Source organism: Pongo pygmaeus, chromosome 17 (assembly GCF_028885625.2).
Source record: "Pongo pygmaeus isolate AG05252 chromosome 17, NHGRI_mPonPyg2-v2.0_pri, whole genome shotgun sequence".
NCBI lineage: Eukaryota > Metazoa > Chordata > Mammalia > Primates > Hominidae > Pongo > Pongo pygmaeus.
Genome location: NC_072390.2, coordinates 76,441,535 through 76,465,726, shown reverse-complemented (window position 1 = coordinate 76,465,726; position 24,192 = coordinate 76,441,535). Strand labels below are relative to the sequence as shown.

Below are 24,192 nucleotides of genomic sequence, written 5' to 3'. Positions count from 1 at the left end.
GATGGTTGGTCACATTATCTTTAGAGGTGCTTGCTCATTTGAAAAGACTTCACAACAATTAAGAGCAAGTTTGTATTCCAAACACAAACGTCCATATATATTCCATATCTATTCTATCTATCTATCTATCTATCTATCTATCTATCTATCTATCTATCTATCTATCTATCTATCTGTTAGAATATTCATGCAACTGAGGCCTAGGCTTTTGTTTTTTTCCTTAAAAAATTATTCTTGAGTACAAAGGCAATATTGATTCTTTTCAAGAAACTGTGCCACACAAGGTTCTCAGGTGATGTGTCAGATCAATGTTTGTATATTTAGTTCATCATGCACAATCCCTTTTATTGTTACTATTATTTTTTGAGACGGTGTCTCGCTCTGTCACCCAGGCTAGAGTGAAACAGTGTGATCTCAGCTCACTGCAACCTCCACCTCCCAAGTTAAAGCGATTCTCCTGCCTCAGCCTCCTAAGTAGCTGGGATTACAGGCATGTGCTACCATGCCTGCCTAATTTTGTATTTTTAGTAGAGACAGAGTTTCGCCATGTTGGTCAGGCTGGTCTTGAACTTGTGATCTCAGATGATCCACCCACCTCAACCTTCCAAAGTGCTGGGATTACAGGCATAAGCCACCACACCCTGCTGACAATCCCCTTTAAAACCCTTATTTGACGTTTTAGAGTTGAAGAACCCAAGACTCAGGAAGCTCAGAAGCCTGGAGTATGCTGACGTGGTTACAGCTCATCCACAAGGACTTTAATTTTGTCTATAAAATTCCATCGCATAAAATACAATTTTTTTGGTTGTTCTCTTTTTTGATTTATTCCTATCTTCAGAATTTTTTTCAAAATAAATACAGTGCTCCAGGGCAGAACGTGAACTTAAAATGCTATTTCTGAAGACAATCTATTTTTGTTTAAAGCTGATGAACATGTGTGTTTTAAGCAACAAGTATTTCAGAACATCTCGGAATGTTAAGTCCCACAAAATAAAAGTGGTTAGCAAAGCAGTTACTAGAACTTAAAAGTTGTGTGTCAACATAGCAATAACTTACATTTTTCTAGCTAAACATCACTTTTTTCATAAAATATGTTGAATGGCAGCACATTTCATGTTAGAGAGAGGCATGTACCCATTTAAACAACTGCTTTGCTTTTCAGAAAAAAATGTCGGTAGGTGTTGCTTTAACTAGATTTGTTCTTTTCTTTCTTTAAAAAAAAATCATCTCTACTAAAAATACAAAAATTAGCTGGGTATGGTGGCACATGCCTGTAATCCCAGCTACTTGGGAGGCTGAGGCAGGAGAATCACTTGAACCCAGGAGATGGAGGTTGCGGTGAGCCGAGATCAAGCCATTGCACTCCAGCCTGGGCAATAAGAGTGAAACTCTGTCTCAAAAAAAAAAAAAGTCAACTTTTTGGCCAGGAGCAGTGGTTCATGCCTGTAAACCTGACGTTATAGGAAGCTGAGGTGGGAGGATCGCTTGAGGCCAAGATTTCGAGACCAGCCAAGACAACTTAATGAGACCTACATTGCTACCAAAAAAAAAAAAAAATTAGCTGGGCATGGTGGCATGTGCCTGTAATCCCAGCTACTTGGGAGGCAGAGGCAGGAGGATGGTTTGAGCTCAGTTTAGAGTGAGCTATGATGGCACCACTGCACTGTAGCCTGAGTGACAGAGAGACACCTTGTCTCAAAAAAATTACATTAAAAATGGATACATAATAGATGTACGTATTTTCAGGGTACATGTAATAATTTAATGCATTCATATAATTGTTATTTTCAAATTTTAATAAAGTTTTTTTGTTTTGTTGCTGTTGTTGGGTTACTGCTTGTTTATCATTTACTTAGTAGCAGACATAGTGCTTCCTGTTTCATGGGTCGCCAGCCATTTCCATCCAAACCAAGAAGCCCCATTCAAACCCAGACGCCCATCTCCACCAGCCAGCCTGCCTCCCTAGTTAGTTGTCATTGAAAAGGCAAGGTTTTCATAAACAGGGAAATCTGCCAGTCAGATTAATGATATATTTGAAGGACTATTTTACCAATTCATTTAATGCTTGCTCCCTAAATCAAAACATTCTTCTTTCCTGGTAGATTACATTTATACGCTTTTAAAATTCTTTATGTATTTGTAACACAGTTGTGTTACACTGTTGTTCGTGTTAGGTTTGAGCTAGGCAAAACTTGTTTTCCCTTTAATTTTAAATCATTTTTCTAATTTTGTGTGAAATTTGTATGTTTTTAAAAATAAGATATTTACATACATTTATATATTTACATACATTAAAATTTCTTTTTTAGTATAAAGTTTGCAGGTTTTGACTAGTGTATTCAGTCATGTGTCTACTGTGATAATCGAGCTATAGAGCTGTTTCAAAATGCCCGTGACCCTCTCTCTGTGCCCCTTTGTAGTCAGCCTCTCCCCTCACACCCAGCCCCTGGCAAACACTGATTCATGTATGTTCTGTCTCTATTGCAAGAATGTCATATAATGTCAGATAAATGACATTCAGTATGTAATCTTTTGAGTTAGGGTTCTTTCACTTAACATGATGCATTTGAGATTCATCCATGTTGCATGAATGAGGAGTTTTTTTTTAGACAGAGTCTCACTCTGTTACCCAGGCTGGAGTGCAGTGGCATAATCTGGGCTCACTGCAACGTCTGCCTCCCGGGTTCAAGCGACTCTTCTGCCTCAGCCTCCCAAGTAGCTGGGACTACAGGTGTGTGCCACCACGCCTGGCTAATTTTTGTATTTTCAGTAGAGGCGGGGTTTCACTATGTGGGCCAGGCTGGTCTTGAACTCTTGACCTCAGGTGATAGGCCCACCTTGGCCTTGGCCTCCCAAAGTGCTGGGATTACTGGCGTGAGCCACTGTGCCTGGTGAGTTTGTTTTTTTTTAATTTCCAAGTAGTATTTTGTTGTATGGATGCACAACAGATGATTTATCCATTCTTCACTAGAGATACATTTGTGTTTTTTTCCAATTTCTGACAGTTATGAGTAAACCTATAAATATTTACATAGAGGTTTTTGTGTGAGGATAAAATTTCATTTCAGTGGGGTAAATACCTAGGACTGGAGTTGTGGGATTGTATAGTAAATATATTTTTAACTTTATAAGAAACTTCCAAATGAATTTTCTGAAAGGCAGTACCAGTTTGAATTCCCACCAGGAGTGTATGAAAGCTCTAGTTTCTCCACATCTTTGTCAGCCCTTGGTTTTGCCAGTGTTAAAATTTTTATCTATCCTAGTGTGTGTTAAGTGGTATCTCATTGTGGTTCTGATTTGCACTTCCTTACTGCCTCGTGATACATCTTTCTATGTCTTCTTGAGGAGGTCTTTGTATATTTTATATTCAAGTCCATTATCAGACGTATGATTTGCAAATATTTTCTCCTAGTCTGTAATTTGTCTTTTCATTCTCTTAACAGTGTCCTTTATTATTATTATTATTATTATTATTATTATTATACTTTAAGTCCTGGGATACATGTGTAGAATATGCAGGTTTGTTACATAGGTATACCTGTGCCATGGTGGTTTGCTGCACCTATCAACCTGTCATCTACATTAGGTATTTCTCCTAATGCTATCCCTCCCCTAGCCCCCCACCCCTGACAGGCCCTGGTGTGTGATGTTCCCCTCCCTGTGTCCATGTGTTCTCATTGTTCACCTCCCACTTATGAATGAGAACATGCAGTGTTTAGTTTTTTGTTCATGTGTTAGCTTGCTGAGAATGATGGTTTCATCCATGTCCCTGAAAAGGACATGAACTAATCCTTTTTTTATGGCTGCATAGTATTCCATATTGTATATGTGCCACATTTTCTTTATCCAGTCTATCATTGATGGGCATTTGGGTTGGTTCCAAGTCTTTGCTATTGTGAACAGTGCTGTAATAAACATACGTGTGCATGTGTCTTTATAGTAGAAAGATTTATAATCCTTTGGGTATATACCCAGTAATGGGATTGCTGGGTCATATGGTATTTCTGGTTTTAGATCCTTGAGGAATCACCACATTGTCTTCCACAATGGTTGAACTAATTTATACTCCCACCAAGAGTGTAAAAAAGCATTCCTATTTCTCCACATCCTCTCCAACATCTGTTGTTTCCTGACTTTTTTAATGATCACCATTCTAACTGGCATAAGATGGTATCTCAATGTAGTTCTGATTTGCATTTCTCTAATGACCAGTGATGATGAGCTTTTTTTCATGTTTGTTGGCTGCATAAATGTCTTCTTTTGAGAAGTGTCTGTTCATATCCTTTGCCTACTTTTTGATGTGGTTGTTTGTTTTTTTTCTTGTAAATTTGTTTAAGTTCCTTGTAGATTCTGTATATTAGACCTTTGTCAGATGGATAGATTGCAAAAATTTTCTCCCATTCTATAGGTTGCCTGTTGAATTTGATGATAGTTTCTTTTGCTGCAGAGAAGCTCTTTAGTTTAATTCAATCCCATTTGTCAATTTTGGCTTTTGTTGCCATTGCTTTTGGTGTTTTAGTCAAAGCCTTTGCCCATGCCTATGTCCTGAATGGTATTGCCTAAGTTTTCTTCTAGGGTTTTTATGGTTTTAGGTCTTATGTTTAAGTTTTTAATCCATCTTGAGTTAATGTTTGTATAAGGTGTAAGGAAGGGGTCCAGTTTCAGTATTCTGCATATGGCTAGCCAGTTTTCCCAACATCATTTATTAACTAGGAAATCCTTTCCCCATTGATTGTTTTTGTCAGGTTTGTTAAATATCAGATGGTTGTAGGTGTGTGGCATTACTTCTGAGGCTTCTGTTCTGTTCCATTGGTCTATATATCTGTTTTGGTACCAGTACCATGCTGTTTTGGTTACTGTAGCCTTGTACTATAGTTTGAAGTCAGGTACTGTGATGCCTCCAGCTTTGTTATTTTTGCTTAGGATTGTCTTGGCTATACAGGCTCTTTTTTGGTTCCATATGAAATTTAAAGAAGTTTTTTCTAATTCTGTGAAGAAAGTCAATGGTAGCTTAATGGGGATAGCATTGAATCTATAAATTACTTTGGGCAGTATGGCCATTTTCACAATATTGAGTGTTCCTATCCATGAGCATGGAATGTTTTTTCATTTGTTTGTGTCCTCTCTTATTTCCTTGAGTAGTGGTTTACAGTTCTCCTTGAAGAGGTCCTTCACATCACTTGTAAGTTTGATTCCTAGATATTTTATTCTCTCTGTAGCAATTGTGAATGAGAGTTCACTCATGAATTGGCTCTCTGTCTGTCTATTATTGATGTATAGGAATTCTTGTGATTTTTGCACATTGATTTTGTATCCTGAGACTTTGCTATAGTTGCTTATCAGCTTAAGGAGATTTTGGGCTGAGATGATGGGGTTTTCTAAATATACAATCATGTCATCTGCAAACAAAGACAATTTGACTTCCTCTTTTCCTATTCGAATACCCTTTATTTCTTTCTCTTGCCTGATTGCCCTGGCCAAAACTTCCAGTACTGTGTTGAATAGGAGTGGTGGGTGAGGCCATCCTTGTCGTGGGCCAGTTTTCAAAGGGAATGCTTCCAGCTTTTGCCCAATCAGTATGATATTGGCCGTGGGTTTGTCATAAATAGCTTTTATTATTTTGAGATACATTCCATCAATACCTAGTTTATTTAGAGTTTTTAGCATGAAGGGGTATTGAATTTTATTGAAGACCTTTTCTGCACTATTGAGATAATCATGTGGTTTTTGTCATTGGTTCTGTTTATGTGATGGATTACATTTATTGATTTGCATATGTTGAACCAGCCTTGCATCGCAGAGATGAAGCCAACTTGATCATGGTGGATAACTTTTGGATGTGCTGCTGGATTCAGTTTGCCAGTATTTTATTGAGGATTTTCACATCAACGTTCGTCAGGAATATTGGCCTGAAATTTTCTTTTTTTGTTGTGTCTCTGCCAGGGTTTGGTATCAGGGTGATCTTGGCCTCATAAAGTGAGTTAGGGTGGAGTTCTTCTTTTTGTACTGTTTGGAATAGTTTCAGAAGGAATGCTACCAGCTCCTCATTGTACCTCTGGTAGAATTCGGCTGTGACTCTGTATGATCCTGGGCTTTTTTGGTTGGTAGGCCTCAATTATTGCCTCAATTTCAGAACTTGTTATTGGTCTATTCAGGGATTTGACTTCTTCCTGGTTTAGTCTTGGGAGGGTGGATGTGTCCAGGAATGTATCCATTTCTTCTAGATTTTCTAGTTTATTTGCATAGAAGTGTTTATAGTATTCTCTGATGGTAGTTTGTATTTCTGTGGGATCAGTGGTGATATCCCCTTTATCATTTTTTATTGTGTCTATTTGATTCTTCTCTTTTCTTTTTTATTAGTCTGGCTAGCAATCTATCTATTTTGTTAATCTTTTCAAAAAACCAGCTCCTGGATTCACTGATTTTTTGAAGGTTTTTTTGTGTCTCTATCTCCTTCAGTTCTGTGCTGATCTTAGTTACTTCTTGTCTTCTGCTAGCTTTTGAATTTATTTGCTCTTGCTTCTCTAGTTCTTTTAATTGTGATATTAGGGTGTCGATTTTAGATCTTTCCCACCTTCTCCTGTGGGCATTTAGTGTTATAAATTTCCCTGTAAACACTGCTTTAGCTGTGTCCCAGAGATTCTGGTATGTTGTTCTGGTTTCAAAGAACCTTATTTCTGCCTTAATTTTGTTATTTACCCAGTAGTCATTCAGGAGCAGGTTATTTAGTTTCCATGTAGTTGTGTGTTTTGAGTGAGTTTTTTAATCCTGAGTTCTAATTTGATTGCATTGTGGTCTGAGATGCTGTTTGCTATGATTTCCATTATTTTGCATTTGCTGAGGAGTGTTTTACTTCCAATTATGTGGTCAATTTTAGATTGGTGATGTCGTGCTGAGAAGAATGTATATTCTGTTGATTTGGGATGGAGAGTTCTGTAGATGACTATTAGGTCTGCTTGGTCCAGAGCTGAGTTCAAGTCCTGAATATCCTTGTTAATTTTCTATCTCATTGATCTGTCTAATATTGACAGTAGGGTGTTAAAGTCTCCCACTATTATTGAGTGGGAGTCTAAGTCTCTTTGTAGGTCTCTAAGAACTTGCTTTATGAATCTGGGTGCTCCTGTATTGGGTGCATATATATTTAGGATATTTAGCTATTCTTGTTGCATTGATACCTTTACCATTCTGTAATGTCCTTCTTTGTCTTTTTTTTTTTTTTTTTTTTTGAGACGGAGTCTTGCTCTGTCACTCAGGCTGGAGTGCAGTGGCATGATCTCGGCTCACTGCAAGCTCCGCCTCCCAGGTTCACACCATTCTCCTGCCTCAGCCTCCTGAGTAGCTGGGACTACAGGTGCCCACCACCACGTCCGGCTAATTTTTTGTATTTTTAGTAGAGATGGGGTTTCATTGTGTTAGCCAGGATGGTCTCGATCTCCTGACCTTGCGATCCACCCACCTTGGCCTCCCAAAGTGTTGGGATTACAGGCGTCAGCCACCGCACCCGGCCTCTTTGTCTTTTTTGATCTTTGTTGGTTTAAAGTCTGTTTTATCAGAGACTAGGATTGCAGCCCCTACTTTTTTCTTTTTTTTTTTTTTGCTTTCCATTTGCTTGGTAAATATTCCTCCATCCCTTTATTTTGAGCCTGTGTTTGTCTTTGCATGTTAGATGTGTCTCCTGAATACAGCACACCGATGGATCTTGACTCTTTATCCAACTTGCCAGTCTGTGTCTTTTAATTGGGGCATTTAGCCTGTTTACATTTAAGGTTCATATTGTTATGTGTGAATTTGATCCTGTCCTTATGATGCCAGCTGGTTATTTTGCCCGTTAATTGATGCAGTTTCTTCATAGTGTCAATGGTCTTTACAATTTGGTATGTTTTTGCAGTGGCTGGTACCAGTTTTTCCTTTCCGTATTTAGTGCTTCCTTGAGGAGTTCTTTTAAGGGAGGCCTGGTGGTGACAAAATCTCTCAGCATTTGCTTGTCTGTAAAGTATTTTATTTCTCCTTCACTTATGAAGCTTAGTTTGGATATGAAATTCTGGGTTGAAAATTCTTTAAGAATGTTGAATGTTGGCTCCCAATCTCTTCTGGCTTGTAGGGTTTCTGCAAAGATATCCACTGTTAGTCTGATGGGCTTCCCTTTGTAGGTACCTGATCTTTCTCTCTGGCTGCGCTTAACATTTTTCCTTCATTTCAACCTTGGTGAATCTGATGATTATGTGTCTTGGGGTTGCCCTTCTCGAGGAGTATCTTTGTGGTGTTCTCTTTATTTCCTGAATTTGAATGTTGGCCTATCTTGCTAGGTTGGGGAAGTTCTCCTGGATAATACCCTGAAGAGTGTTTTCCAACTTGGTTCCATTCTCCCTGTCACTTTCAGGTACACCAATCAAACATAGGTTTGGTCTTTTCACATAGTCCCATATTTCTTGGAGGCTTTGTTCATACCTTTTCATTCTTTTTTTCTCTCATCTTGTCTTTATGCTTTTTTCATTAAGTTGATCTTCAATTTCTGATATCCTTTCTTCCACTTGATCGATTTGACTATTCGTACTTGTGTATGCTTAACGAATTTCTTGTGCTGTGTTTTTCAGCTTCATCAGGTCATTTACATTCTTCTTTAAACTGGTTATTCTAGTTAGCAATTCCTCTAATGTTTTTTCAAGGTTCTTAGCTTCCTTGCAGTCGGTTAGAACATGCTCCTTTAGCTCAGAAAAGTTTGTTATTACCCACTTTCTGAAGCCCACTTCTGTCAGTTTGTCAAACTCATTCTTCATCCAGTTTTGTTCCATTGCTGGTGAGGAGTTATGATCCTTTGGAGGAGAAGAGGCATTCTGGTTTTTGGAATTTTCAGCCTTTTTGTGCTGGTTTTTCCTCATCTTCATGGATTTATCTACCTTTGGTCTTTGATGTTGGTGACCTTTGGATGGGGTTTCTGTGTGGACTTCCTTTTTGTTGATATTGATGCTATCCCTTTCTGTTTGTTAGTTTTCCTTCTAACAGTCAGGTCCCTCTGCTGCAGGTCTGCTGGAGTTTGCTGGAGGTCCACTCCAGACTGTTTGCGTGGGTATCACTAGCGGAGGCTGCAGAACAGCAAAGATTGCTGCCGATCCTTCCTCTGGAAGCTTCTTCACAGAGGGGCACCTGCCAGATGCCAGCCGGAGCTCTCCTGTATGAGGTGTCTGTTGACCCCTGCTCAGAGGTGTCTCCCAGTCAGGAGGCATGGGGGTCAAGGACCCACTTGAGGAGGCAGTTTGTCCCTTAGAACTTGAGTGCTGTGCTGGGAGATTCACTGCTTTCTTCAGAGCCGGCAGGCAGAAGCATTTAAGTCTGCTGAAGCTGCGCCCACAGCCGCCCCTTCCCCCAGGTGCTCTTTCCCAGGGAGATGGGAGTTTTATCTATAAGCCCCTGACTGGGGCTGCTGCCTTTCTTTCAGAGATGCCCTGCACAGAGAGGAGGAATCTAGAGAGGCAGTCTAGGTCATGGCTTTGCAGAGCTGAGGTGGGCTTCGCCCAGTTTGAACTTCCTGGTGGCTTTGTTTACACTGTGAGGGGAAAACTGCCCACTCAGTCTTCAGTAATGGTGGACCCCCCTCCCTCCACCAAGCTCCAGCGTCCCAGGTCGACTACAGACTGCTGGGCTGGCAGCGAGAATTTCAAGCCAGTGGATCTTAGCTTGCTGGGCTCCATGGGGGTGGGATCCACTGAGCCAGACCACTTGGCTCCCTGGCTTCAGCCTCCTTTCCAGGGGAGTGAAATGGTTCTGTCTTGCTGGCATTCCAGGTGTCACTGGGGTTTCAAAAAAAAAAAAAAAAACTCCTGCAGCTTGTTCGGTGTCTGCCCAAATGGCTGCCCAGTTTTATGCTTGAAACCCAGGTCCCTGGAGGCGTAGGCACCCAAGGGAGTCTCCTGGTCTGCTGGTTGCAAAGAACATGGGAAAAGCATAATATCTGGGCCAGAATGCACTGTTCCTCACAGCACAATCCCCCATGGCTTCCCTTTGCTAGGAGAGGGAGTTCCCGGACCCCTTGCACTTCCCAGGTGAGGCGATGCCCCACCCTGCTTCAGCTCGCCCTCCATGGGCTGCACCCACTGTCTAACCAGTCCCATTGAGATGAGCCAGGTACCTCAGCTGGAAATGTAGAAATCACCTGCCTTCTGCATTGATCTCGCTGGGAGCTACAGACCAGAGCTTTTCCTATTCAACCATCTTGCCACAACAGTGTCCTTTGAAGAGCAGAAACTCTTAACTTTGATGAAGTCTTACTTTTTCTTTGGTAGGTTGGGATTCTGGTGTAATATGGAACACATCTTTGTCCAATCAGGATTACAAAGATTTTCTCCTATGTTTCCTTTTAGAAATTTTATAGCTTTAGGTTTTTACATTTAGGTACATGATTCATTTTGAGATTTTTGTGGCCGTATAATTGAGGTTTGTTTATTTATTTTTTTGCAAATGGCATCCACTTGTTCCAGCATCTGTTGAAAGCACTAGAGTGAGTTTTTAATTATTATTGAAATTCTTTTTAAGTAAGTTACTTAAGACTCTTAAAGTATCTAAGGTTATTGTCTCCCTCACTTCCACATTTAAAATGGAAATAAAACATTGCCCTCAATACTCTAAACTTTATTATTTATTTAATTATTTATGTAGGAGACAAACTCTTGCTTATGTTGCCCAGGCTGGTCTGAAACTCCTAGGCTTAAGAGATCCTCCCACCTCCATCCCAAGAAGCTGCAACCACCATGCTCAGCATTTAAAATTTAAATTGTCCACACTTGGTATATGAGTTTTGGCTTTTCCCTCTTGAATAGTTTGTGTTCTTTTTATTTTAAATATCAAATAATTATTTATTTCTGTATTCATAATAGAAAATAAAGTAATAATATCTGAGAACCCAATCTCCAAATTCAAGAAATTTCTTCAAGTTAGAGGATACAAAAACAAAAAGCCATTATATCCTTAAAAATTGAGTCATGAAAATTATGGCACAAAATAGTAATGAAACTTTAATTACTAATAAAGGAGGATTAAGCATTCCCTTCTTTGTTCTCACAGCACATTATTATACTTCCTTTATAGCTTTTCTGTTGTATTACAAATATTTCTTTCTGTGTTGATCCCACTCCCCATACTCAAGGGCAAAAGCTGTGACTTAGTCAGATTTTTATTCCCCAGTGCCTAGCAAAACCAGAAACTCAAAGGGTAGCAAAAACCTAAAAAAATTGTTACATTGAACAGTGCAAAAAGTTTCTCAATGTAAGTATTAACATTTACTGGTTGAGTGATAGTATATACAGATTTTATTAATGTATTTCAGTAAGTTATGATGCACAGTTTTTCATATTTTGATATTTTTGAAATAGCGTTGCTTCTCCAATTGATAACACCTTATAATTGCTATAGTGTCAATGGGAGGCAAAGGGATCTTTATAAGCAGTAGTTGTTACTGCCCATGCAAGCCAGACCTAGTCAAAGCTGTCCATGTTGTACTTTAGCGGAGTTCTGCACATTGTTGGTACTGCACATGTTGAGCTTTATTGCCTCCTAAAATGTCTTTAAAAATATTATATTATGATTTGGCATTGAAACAAGATTTATTGTGTAGGGAGAACGGCATGGAAACAGCAGCATGGAGTGAATCTAACATTGTTGAAACAAATTTGTCTAACTGTGCCTACAAGAGTACTTTATAAACACTAAACTAAGAAATAAGAAAGCATTGTATGATTTAAATTGGCAAGAACTTTTCTTAAATGACCCATAAAACAATGATGAGATTTATAATTCATGACATCTCAGATTTGATGAAATATAGAATTTTTGTTCTTTGTGACCTGCCTAAGAAGAGAATGGACTCTAAACAATTGCTTCTTCTTGTCGTAAGACGGAAGATATGCAGAAGACTAGAAAATGGTACATCATGCTCATTCAGAATAAAGAACAGCCTGAAAATTACATATTTCAAGTTATACTTCAAGCATTTAAGAGACTGAAAATCGATTGATTGATTACTTAAAAGCTAAAAAGACTCAAGGTACTGGGTAGTAATCAGTGTGGTTTCCTAAAGACCCAATTCTATCAATTCAACTCAATTTCTCTTTTTGAAAATGTATGTGCTTCTTAGACAAATAATAGCCTAAGGGAAATAAATCAAAAGCAGAACTTTTGTTTCAATTTTATGTGACATTATTAATGACAAAGTGGGAAGATGGGCGTGCAGCAGACATCTGAGTGAATGTTGTTCCAAAGGCATAGACTGAGCAGTCAGTGGCCTCTAAAGTATTTATTATATGTGATTTGTCCATCTACCCAACTTATTGACCTTTTTCTTAATTCCATTTTCTGGCAGCTCATAAGTTCAGAAGAGAAATCAAAGTGACCTTGGCAAAATTGATATGTATTTTGATTAAACATGGATATCATTTTAGTAATGACAGTGAAAAACAGTACTCCGTCTTAAGAGGCTTCATCTTTTCTGCAGGTAAGGGAGCTGAAGAAAACATGTTTGGAGATTTCTTTCAGAGACAGAGTTGTTACAGGTAATAGACTTTTAAAAACAAATGGCTTGTAATAGAGTCTAAACTATATTGTGATAATCTGACATAAATTAATATTATTTTATTGTTTAGAATTATCTCAGACATTATTTTAAGACATAAGATAACATTTAAATATTGAGAATCCTGAAAGTTCTTTTTCTGATTGCTTAATTGTTTGAATAGAGTTTTCGTACTAAAGAAACAATATAGCTGGTTGCAGTGACTCACGCCTGTAATCCCAGCTTGAGCTCAGGAGTTTGAGACCAGCCTGGAAAACATAGGGAGACCTTGTCTCTACAAAAACAAAACAAAACAACAACAACAACAAAAATAGGTAGCTGTGGCATGATCATGGCTTACTGCAGCCTTGACCTCTTGGGCTCAAGCAATCCTTCCACCTCATCCTCCTGAGTAGCTGGAACTACAGGCTGCAGTGAGCCATGAGCATGCCATTGCACTCCAGCTTGGGCGACAGAGAGAGACCCTGTCTCAAACAAACAACAACACAAAAATTAGGTGGCTGTGGTGGCACATGCCTATAGTCCCAGCTAGTTGGGATGGTGAGGTGGAAGGATTGCTTGAGCCCAAGAGGTCAAGGCTGCAGTGAGCCATGATTGTGCCACTGCACCCCAGCTTGGGTGACAGAGTGAGACTCTGTTCAAACAAATAAACAAAAAAAAAAGAAAGAAAGAAAAAACCCAATAATTCAAAAATTTGAGCATTTCCCTTATTTACAGTTACTAGTTATGGTTAGCAATGTATTGTTGTTTACTTGAGGCAGCCACATAGTAGGGGAACCTATGACATATACCAAGATAGTATTGTTATTTTAATCACCTATTATAATTCTAGCATGTGTTATTAATTCTCAAAGAATGAGAATAAGAAATTATAGTATTTTATATTACATCTAGATTTATTTGATGATTTAGAAGTCAATCTCAGCCTTTTGCATTGTTTCAAGGTCATTGTTTACAGTATAGAAAGATTTCTGGTTGGTGGAATTCTGGATCCTTTGCTGTGATTCTTTTCCTTTGCTGTGATTGATTGCATCTTAAATAAATACAGAACAAACATATGAACTTGTCCCTTATTGCCTTCTGAAGCAGTGTTAATTCAGTTCTGTCAAATAGCGTAGAAAAAAGTTATTATAGATACACATTAACTTGAGTTACATTTTAATGTTATAACTGTAGTTTTTGTCAAGGTTGTCAGTGGCTTCCATGTTCCTAAAGTCTGTGGTGAATTCCTGATGTTCTTATTTGACCTGTATCAGCGTTTGTCACAGGTGATCACTCCATCCCTTGGAAGTATGTTCTTCATGCCTTCAGGATGCTACACTTCCTCCATTTTCCTCCTGCCTCCCTAGTCGCCCCTCAGTCTCCTTGCCTGTCCTTACACTTCCCCGACCTCTTCATGTGGGGGTGCCTCAGGGCTCGTTTCACTGTCCTCTCTCTGTCTATGCTCAGTCCCTTGGAATCTCATTTGTTTTATTTGCTTTAAGTACCATCTATATGCTTATGACTCCCAGATTCATATTTCCAGCACAGGACCCTTCTACAAACTCCTCACTCTTATAACCAAAGCCATGACACGTCTCTACTTGATGTCTAAGAGACTCTGCAAATGTCACATGTATGTCCAGAACTGAATTCCAATACTTGTCACCCCTGCCACCTGCTCTACTTGCAGACTTCCCTATCTCAGTTAATGGCAGCTCCATTCTTCTTGTTGCTCGTTTGACTCTTCTCTTTCTTCCATGTCCTCATCCATGTTTTTAGGAAATCCTGCTGGCTCTACTTTCAAAATATGTACAGATTCTGACCACTTATTATCACCTCCATTCCCACTACTTAGATGAAACCCTCATCATCTCTTACCTGGATTATTGCAATAGCTTCTCAGCTGGTCTCCCTCTTTCTGTCCTTTTCTTCTTAAGCTCCCCCGACCTCAACACAGCCTACTGAGTATTTTATAATGAAAACTGAGTCATGTCATACATCTCTTAAAAATCCTTCAGTCATTTCCCACTTTACTCAGAGTAAAAACCAAAGTCCTTATGGTTAGCTTATATGGTCCTAAATGATCTAGCTCCTTTGTTACTTTTCAGACCTCATCTCCTAAGAGTTCCCCCCTCCATTCAGCCTTATGATCCCACTGTTGCTGTTCTTGAAATACAACAGGCCTGGTCCCACCTCAAAGCTTTTGCACTGACTGTCCTTTTGTTGGAACTCTTTCCTCAATAGTTCATGCCCATTTCTTCTCTTTAGGACTGCCATGTACACTTTTCACAAAGAGTCATTTATAGGGCACCTCCCACACTGTCAACCTGCTTAACTCAGTGGTATGACTCTGCTCATTGTAAGTAAATCTTTGCATAAATGCCACTTCTCTGTGATACCAGTCCCAACCACCCAATTTATTTATTTAATTTTATTTTTCCATAAGTTATTGGGGTACAGGTGGTATTTGGTTACATGAGTAAGTTCTTTAGTGGTGATTTGTGAGATTTTGGTGCACCCATCACCTGAGCAGTATACACTGTACCATATTTGTAATCTTTTATCCCTTGCCCCCCTACCACTCTTCCCTCCAAGTCCCCAAAGTCCATTGTATCATTCTTATGCCTTTGCACCCTCAAAGCTTAGCTCCTACATATCAGTGAGAACAGACTATATTTGGTTTTCCATTCCTGAGTTTCATCACTTAGAATAATAGTCTCCAGTCGGCCGGGTGCAGTGGCTCACACCTGTAATCCCAGCACTTTGGGAGGCTGAGGCGGGCAGATTGCCTGAGCTCAGGAGTTCACAACCAGCCTGGGTAACACAGTGAAACCCTGTCTCTACTAAAATACAAAAAGTTAGCCATGCGTGGCAGTGTGCCCCTGTAGTCCCAGCTACTCAGGAGGCTGAGGCAGGAGAATTGCTTGAACCTGGGAGGCGGAGGTTGCAGTGAGCCGAGATTGCACTACTGTACTCCAGCCTGAGTGACAAAGCAAGACTCTGTGTCAAAAACGAAAAATAATAATAATAATAATAGTCTCCAATCTCATCCAGGTCACTGAAAATGCTGTTAGTCCATTCCTTTTTATGGCTGTGTAGTATTCCATCATTTATATTTACCACAGTTTTTTAATCCACTCTTTGATTGATGGGCATTTAGCCAACCATCCAATTTAAGTTTGAAATCATCTTAGCTTTCCTGGCCTCACTTATTTTGTTCTGTTCTGCTTCCTGCCCCCCCCCCCGATATCAATTATTACCTTCTAATAAACTACTTTAGTGACTTGATGTTTTGATTGTCTTTTTCCCTTGCTAGAATGTAAACTCCATGAGGGCAGAGATTTTTGGTTGTTTTATTTACTCTATATTAAATGCCTGTAACAATATCTGGCACATAGGTGGCGCTCAATAAATATTTGTTGAGAATATCATTTAAAATATATTGGGTTTTAAAATGCATTCAACATAGAGAAGCAAGATTAAGTCAATGAGTTTTAAAATTAATGTATTTCATTAGATATATATTTACTATGGAGTTAAAGATTCAATTTTTAAAAAGTTTTATCTTCTAGCTGAGTATATCCATATGTGCTTTATGTCACAGAAAGAATTGATAGCTTATCTTGGTACCTTATAAAACAAAGGAATTTCAAGTGATAACAGCCATTCAGCAGCTATGTTTGATAAAGCTTTTTCAAGTTTAATTAGAATTTACAGATCTTTGAGAAGCAATTAAAAAACCCTTGCATGTTATTTATTGATTCATAAATAATATTATGGCTTGCTTTATTGTTATGTATGGTATGCTACAATGCATGTGTTATTCAAGTGCAAATGTTGATCAAGTCATTAACATCATTAGAAAATTAAGCTACAACAGTTTTTTAAGTGGCTGGGTAGAAGGAATGTATTTAGAAATATATTTATAATATATTTTTATCATGACCTGGTACCTTTTCAGTAAAATGATGGCACAGCCAGTGTTTTCATGTAAACATAAGGGTTAAGAGGTTTTCTGTGTGTTTTTTTTTTTAAATAATAGGAAAGCGCTTTTATCAGAGGATTTGAAGCAATGCATATCAATAATACAACAGTCCTTACTAGCATTTCATAAACATTCAAAGCACCCATGAAAGTGGTTTAGAAAAAGGAGTTGGATTACCTTCTTCACAGTTATGATACCAACTTGGAAATTGGGATCTGTGCTAATGTCAAAGGCATCTGCACCATCTCCATCCACAATAGTATATTTCATCTCTGCATTGATGCCTTCATCCAAGTCCTTGGCAAACACTCTCCCGACAGTGGAGCTAATTGGAGCTGATTCCAACACACTCATCTGGTAATGTTCTACGAAGAAAAGCCAGGACACGCATTCTTGATAATCCGTCACTATAAAAAATGCCTCATCATTATCATATTAGGAGTGCTGTGCAAAATATCTTTTTTTCTGGGTTCAAAAAGTAAAACTTGAGTTTTTACAGATAAAAACTAAAGTCCAGAAAGGCTGAGCAAACGGTCATACAGGCCATAGCCTGTATTGGATGTTCAATAAAGAGGAGTCAAAAAAGCTTGAGTAGAACAGGGTGAAAGCTAAACGACTTAGTCCTAGTGACTGTAGTTTGAGTGGTAGGAAGTACCTTGAATTCAAATCTTTTAGTACTTCTTAGTGAACTGAAGTATTTCCTTAAATTGCAGTTCCTTCTGAGAGTGATAAAGTAAACACTGTGGTCACAAAGTGCATATTTATTCTGTTTACGCTTCAAATGTCCATCTTTTCTTTCATGGTCTGGCCTGTGTGCTGAGTGCCTGTCTACAACCACCTGCTCAGAGGTCATGGAGATCAGTGATCTATAAAGGGGGAGCAGCTGTGGAGAGCAAGCTCCATCAGCTCCATGTGCTGCCCCTCAGTGTGTCCTTGCACCCCAGACTACCCCGGGCTGCCTCTCCATGGACAGACCCTTCATGCTTCTTGTTTTCTTATTCCAGAATAAAATACTAAAAAGGTTCTCACATATGTAAGAAGCTCAGAGTTGGTCATCTCCTTTTGGACATGATATCCCGAGCTCACAATTAAATTTAGTTCACTTTCATCTCCATGAATTCGTATTTTTACCAACTTACCTTTTCTGGGGCTCAACTTTTTGACATTTTTTGTTATTTTGTCAATCATAATGTGACTGACTAAATAACAAAGAAAAATCACACAATCACATTTTCAATATGTACGTGTTCCCTTTTATTCTAATATGCTTTGTAAGCTATAGCCTCGGGTGTGAGGGCTCAAGTTTCACAAAGATTCAGGGAGGTTGACAGCACCCAGCCAGCTCACAGCACCCTGCCTTGCACAGAAGAAATGATGCTTGTTCTTTACAAATATGAGCCAGGAGATCTTTAAAGTTTATACTAAGCTGGCAAGGAATTGGATTTCATGATCTCTTTTCATTTACTTCCAAAGTTGTTGATGGATTACGCTTCGCTGTTGCAGAACTTTTGGGAAAAACAAGCATCTGCCTACAATTTTCCTCATCCCAATAAAGCTATGTTATATGTTTAAACATCTACATACAATTTCTACACGATACATTATATTATAAATAAATAGCTTGAGATCTTGATGTTTCATTATATTTGGTTCTATTAAAGGTGACTTAGCTTGTTCGATGTAAAATAGTAGGTGTATCATTTTGTCAACATTCCATAATCAGTTATAGTAATATTTGTGAAAAAGAAACAAAATGGAATTCCTACAATGAGGACTCATTAGATTAATTAGGCATAAGAGTATAGCCAAGATAGGTTTATGGAATATCAAGGTCATCTAAACTTAGTTTTAGCAAACAGATGGGGAACTGTTTAATGAAGAGAAAATGCAAAGTTTTAAAAGGTCAAAAAGGAGGAAGCAGCGATAATGTGTGTAGAATGCATAGAGACACAGAGATTTAAATTTTTTTATATTTTTGTTTTGTCTTCCATGAAACATAATCCATGCTTCCACTCTATCCTAGAGTCTCCATTAAAACTATATTTTGAAAAAGTGACAACTTAAAATGTGTGCTTTAGAATGGTATTAGGATGTTGGTTTGGGGCTGGGTGTGGTGGCTCATGCCTGTAATATCAGCACCTTGGGAGCCTGAGGAAGGCAGATGATTTGAGCCCAGGAGTTCAAGACCAGCCTGGGCAACATGACAAAATCCCGTCCCTACAAAAAATACAAAAATTAGCTGGGCATGGTGGTGTGCACCTGTAGTTCCGGCTATTCAGGAGCTGAGATGGGAGGATTGCTTGAGCCAGGGGGTTGAGGCTACAGTGAGCTGTGATTGCACCACTGCAGTCCAGCCTGGGTGACAGAGCAAGACCCTGTCTCAAAAAAAAAAAAAAAAAAAAAAACACAAAAAAACACATTGGTTTGGGAGGCAAGACTAAAACCCCAGTAATCCTTGTATTGTGTTCTGCTCTTGTGAAGCTGCCATGTTTGGGGTAACATGACTCCTGGCAATATGTCCGAATCCGTCTACCTTTGAGCTATGTGATAATCTAAGCTATGTAATAAGCTGGTTCTACTGTCCCTTCTGCCTCCGTCAGAGACACCTGTCTAGTGTCAAATGTAAAAAGCCAAATAGTTCAAGGGTGTTCAAGAATTTATAGTCTATAGTGTGAGTAATATGAGCCCTTCATGAAGTAATGAAGATGGAACCCACAGAATCACCAAAGCAACACAAAGTCCATCCATGTGGCATTTCACAAACTGTTCCGTGATGCTCTCGTATTCTGCACTGTCGGACCAAGCAACTTAGGAACTTACTTACTTGCACCCTTTGTGAAATGCTTATCTAGTATCCTGCTTTTTCCATCATGAATGCTCATGGGGACTTTGTGTATTCCATTTGTAAATATTTGAGCTCTCCTGTGTTTACATAGATACAAGGGAAGGTTCAGTTGGTCTGGCTGATTCAAAATGCAACTATTCATCTGACAGTCTGGCTAGTCTGGCTAGACTCTTCCTCCTTTTAGTTTAGTTTTTTTTTTTTTAAGCCCCATTTCCCTAGCTAAGTGTTTCACCTGGAACTGCACTTCCTGCTCTCATATCTCCCGCTGCTTCCTTCAGGCATCTGCTTCTCAAACTCACGTCTTCATTCCTGGGCTCTGTTCCACGTTCATAGCTCTATATTTCCACTTTCCTTAAGGACATTCAACCTGATTGTCCTGCTGTCACTTCATATTCAAATCTGAATTTGTCTCCCTCCTTCACTACCACTCGTTCCATTATGCGTCCTCTATTTTTATTAGTAGTACAATCCTTCTCCCTGTCATCCAGAGTGAAAACGTTGTTGTCATCTTTGACTCCACCCTCTGCCGTGGTTCCTTTAGCCAGGAAATCAAGAGGCAGAAGTCCATGTTTTCTTATTTGTCCCATTCCACTCCTCCTGCTACTTCCTTAAGTCCTTAGCAGTTCAAGTCTGGACCTCTCTAAATGCCTCCTAACTGACTCCCCTGCTCCTAGTCTCTGCCCTTGCCAACCCCTCCTCTACATGGCTACCAAATTAACCTTTCTTTATGTCTCCCTTTTGCTCAAAAACTTTTCTGTGGCTTCCACTGGAGATACAGCACATTTGAAAGAGCAGGTTTTAATTTTAGGAGTCTTTGAACATAAAGTGACATTGAAACTTATTTCCAGGCAGGAGTTTTTTTTTTCCTCCATTAAGGTTTTTACTCAAATGAGCTCCAGGACAGTAGAGACCTTGTTTTGTCTGTACACAGCTTTGTGTTCCATTCATAGAATAGTGCCTGGAATAAATATTTTTTTGAATGAATAAATAAGTGAATGACTTCCCCTTCTGGAATGTTTTCTTTTCTGCCTATATAAGCCTGTTATATTCTTTAACCCCCTGTTGAAATCTCATCCTTCTGTGGAGGCTTCATTCATCTCAGTTTATGTGAAGGCATCATTTTGCACTATTCAAGTGGCACCAAGTGCTACTATGGTTTAATTTTTCCTGTGTGTAGAATGTGTCCTCCCAAGTGGATTTGAAGCTTCACAAGGGCAGAGACTGGATTCTAAGCCTCTTGTGCCCTTCATGCCCAGTGGTCTCACCAAGCAAGTGCTTGGTACCTACTGGAGTGATTGCTGAAGATCGTCACATGGGCAGGTGTGTCCGTCTACAGCTTTGGATATCAGTGAATGCATTCTCAATGGATCAATATTGCCTCCTGGGGGCAAAAATAGGTTTCCAGGGGTGTGATGAAAAAAATCTCAGCATTACCAGTTTGTGGCCCACTAAAGGTCAGTTCTACCCAACAAACCTTATTCCTTAGTATTGCATTTTATGTAGGGTGGGTGGACATGGCAGTCAGGAAAGAGAGACTAAAAAGATTCCACAGGGAGGAGAAAATGGAAAAATATGTTTGAGAAATCCTGGTTTAGTACTATGGGAAGCTGGAACCCTGAAACGAGAATTGCATGATGAATGTAAGAAAGGAATCTCTGGGTAAGATAATTGAATTTAACGAGGAAACTCAAACTGGGCTTTCTCCCGCACCTCTGCAACAGGTGCGTCCCTCTGGGCCCAAGGTCTGTGCTCTCTTGGGTTAGGTACTCACTCTGGGGAAAGCGGGGTGGGTTATCATTGACATCTGAGAGGGTGATGTTGACTGTTGTGGTCCCAGCTAATCCTCCAAGCTGCCCTCCCATGTCCTTGGCTTGGATAATCACTTCGTAGTATTCTTTGGCTTCTCTGTCCATGTTCATGAGCGCTGTCCTAATTACACCTGCAGGATAGAAATGACTTTGTTTTTAAAAATAAAACCACAGGTCCAGTTTTTAAAGATTGGTTTCTAGGTGTCTCCCTGGTGCACTGTTAATGCCTAGAAGTGAGGTGCAAGTCACCTGTGCTTTTAAATTTGAGGTAAAAAATCTCAGCTTCAAAAATGAGCTGTACTGAAACCAGTGGTGAATGAAAACTTTTATTCCAGCAGGAAGAGCTCAGAGGGCTGGTTTCTTCTGGCAGCATTACTGAAAGTGAACAGGAGGTGGCAGCAATGTCTCTCTTACAGATCTGGGAAATTGCAGTCCAAGGTGATTACACACAGTGCTGTCTCACCAAGGAAAACCGGGGGCTTTGGGTCCAGAAAACAAAGCCTCATATGTCTACAAATCTGTGAATTTAGACAATTCTCCCTCAGTTTCTTCAGCCCCTAGAGCCCTTGTAGTGTGAATGGCTCTTCTTTAGGTAACTGATTCCTGCTTTTTCTTGCCTCCCCATTACTTGTAAGCAGGGTTGGAATTCTAATTGGATTTTCCTGTTGTTACATATTCATTCTGTTTTGTGACAGTCTTCTGTTTACCTCTGTGTTTTACTTAATTCTATGAGCTAGGACATGAAAGATGCTCGGTGAGCTGTTTATTTTTACCATGCATAAGAGATGAACTTCCCCAGACAGCAAGCAGCAGATACGGTTTCATTTAAGGAGAGGGGCCTACACCACAATCCGTTGAAATGTGTTGTGATCCTGCCAAGCCTGTACAGTAATGTTTTATCTCCCTTTTAACCCTTCAACTTAAAAAAGTTGACTTCTCTACACTCTAGGCAAAGATTAAAGGCTTATTTACTACAGCTTTACAACATGACTCTTGGCTAGATAGACCTTTTGCATGAAAATGGAAGGGATTGGGAATAATAATCCGTCCCCAGTTTACCCCTATAATGTATATATTGCATTATAGTATAACATTCTCAAGTGATATATGCAGCATTTTCTTTTTTAAAAGGCCCCCCCCCATAGGCACAGCAATAACTATCTGTTCATGTATTTTTGACCTTAACACTACAGATGCCCCCCGGGAGCTGTCAAAATAATGTAAGACTCTTCTTAGGATATAAAGGACACATTACCCTCTTCCTCCCTGTATTTTTCCTCCCTGTGGGCACCCTTCATCTCTTCATTCTCCCCCTTGCCCTTAGTAGAATTGTTAAAGTTACTGTTTTATAGAAGTCTCTAACTGCAATGTTTTTTCTTTCCTCCTCCTAATTTACACTCCCTTACTACTTTTATGATACAATTTTCTGAATGTCTGGTTTCCCTCAGGACTTCTGGGAAAAAAATTCAATCAGGTTGCTAATAATAGAAATGTATTTTTTCTTTTTCAAATAAAGAGGTGACTTTGAGTGTTCACCATTAACTTTATTCTGTGGCTGAAAGTTTCTTTACTCAAGTTCCTTGTTAATTACTCCTAGGTCCCCTGTTTACCCTCATATAAAATGGAAGTAATAATACTTCCTATATCTTTTGCTAGTTTACAAGATTATTGGGAAGCTCAAATATGGCAATGTTTATGAAAGTATTAATAAGAGGGGAAGCCTGGCACAAGTATAAGATAATAATGACATCACAATAACTTTGCCAAGCTCAAACATATTAAATGAAATCTTTCATACATCCAAACGTAAATTCTGTAGTCAAAGCTCTCAGGTAAGACAGAAATAAATAAACAAACAAAACACCAAACTTCTGTTTGTCTTTTCTGCCGCATTGCTCCTTGCCCATTCAGTTCTCTCTGATGTCCTCCCTGTGAGAGCTTCCCAATCAGGACCTGCCTTTCGGGGGCCACATCCCACCTGGTCTTTCCTCCCTCATCAAAACCTGTCTGCCCCAGCAACCATTCATTTTGGACTTCTCTGCTGAGTGCACAGTGGTTGGTTCAATAGAAAGAACATCAGACCAGATGTCAAGAGACCTCTCTACACTAGATGAACTTTGGTAGCTCTCAATTTCCCAATTGCTTTATCTGTTAAGCAAATGGTGACGGACTGGATGATTCCCCCGAGGCTCTTTCCAGTTTCACAATCAATGCTTCTAGTTCTCTAATGACCCAGGTGAATGTGTCAATCCTCTTGGGTCTTCATGGGGTTATAAAAGACCTTAGTCCCTGGGAATAAATATAACCATAGGATTTTTTGAAGGCTATTGGGGAGCTATTTTGTGTGTGTGCGCAGAGGGGCTTTTTGCCTCTCCAATCAGACCTTGCCCACTGTCTATGCATAGTGCTGCTCTTACCCATCAGGGCAGTGCTAGTTTGCTTTCTTAATCCTAAAGCTAATAGCAGTCTTCTCTGGTTAATACACTCCCTGGAGAGTCCTTGAAAAGGAGAGTTGGGTCTGTCATAGCAGCAGTTATAAACGATCAGGGAATAAACACCTCTAACTCGACCCTTGTATCAGATACCTGTTTTAGAGTCCACAGAAAAATATGGCTGGCCTTGAAGAATGCTGTACACCACCCGGGCACTGTTGCCGTAGGTCGGGTCATCTGCATCTGTGGCTGTCACTTGGATGACAGAGGTACCTGGGGAAGAGAAGAGGTAGAAACCTGTTCAAGTCTAATAGCTAAAGGCTGGATGCAATCCTGAACGGTCCATCTTAAAGCATTTGCAAATGTGTTTGCTTCATTGGGAGAGTCCCCTTTCTAGGTCAAGCTTCTATAACTCTTACCTTGTACCTGTTTAGTAGGGATAAGGGTTATTTGTGCTTTAAATTCTGAATGACCGGTAAGAACGCAGCCTTTGGGCTCTTCGTTGCTTTTTTTTTTTTTTTTCTTTTTTTTTTAAGATGGAGTCTCACTCTGTCGCCAGGCTGGAGTGCAGTGGCGTG

The 24,192-nt window shown here is 39.5% G+C and overlaps 1 protein-coding gene across 3 annotated transcripts in view; it reads right to left on the bottom strand.

Moving 5' to 3' along the window:
• Nucleotides 1–24,192, bottom strand: part of CDH20 (cadherin 20) — a 223,918-nt gene that overhangs the window by 28,854 nt on the left and 170,872 nt on the right. For all 3 annotated transcript variants that reach the window (XM_054461275.2, XM_063653779.1, XM_054461274.2), the window contains 3 exons: nucleotides 23,768–23,887; nucleotides 21,146–21,313; nucleotides 16,707–16,894 (listed from right to left, as the gene is read on the bottom strand). In XM_054461275.2, the coding sequence (XP_054317250.1) occupies nucleotides 16,707–16,894; nucleotides 21,146–21,313; nucleotides 23,768–23,887 (476 nt within the window). The remainder of the gene's footprint in view (nucleotides 1–16,706; nucleotides 16,895–21,145; nucleotides 21,314–23,767; nucleotides 23,888–24,192) is intronic.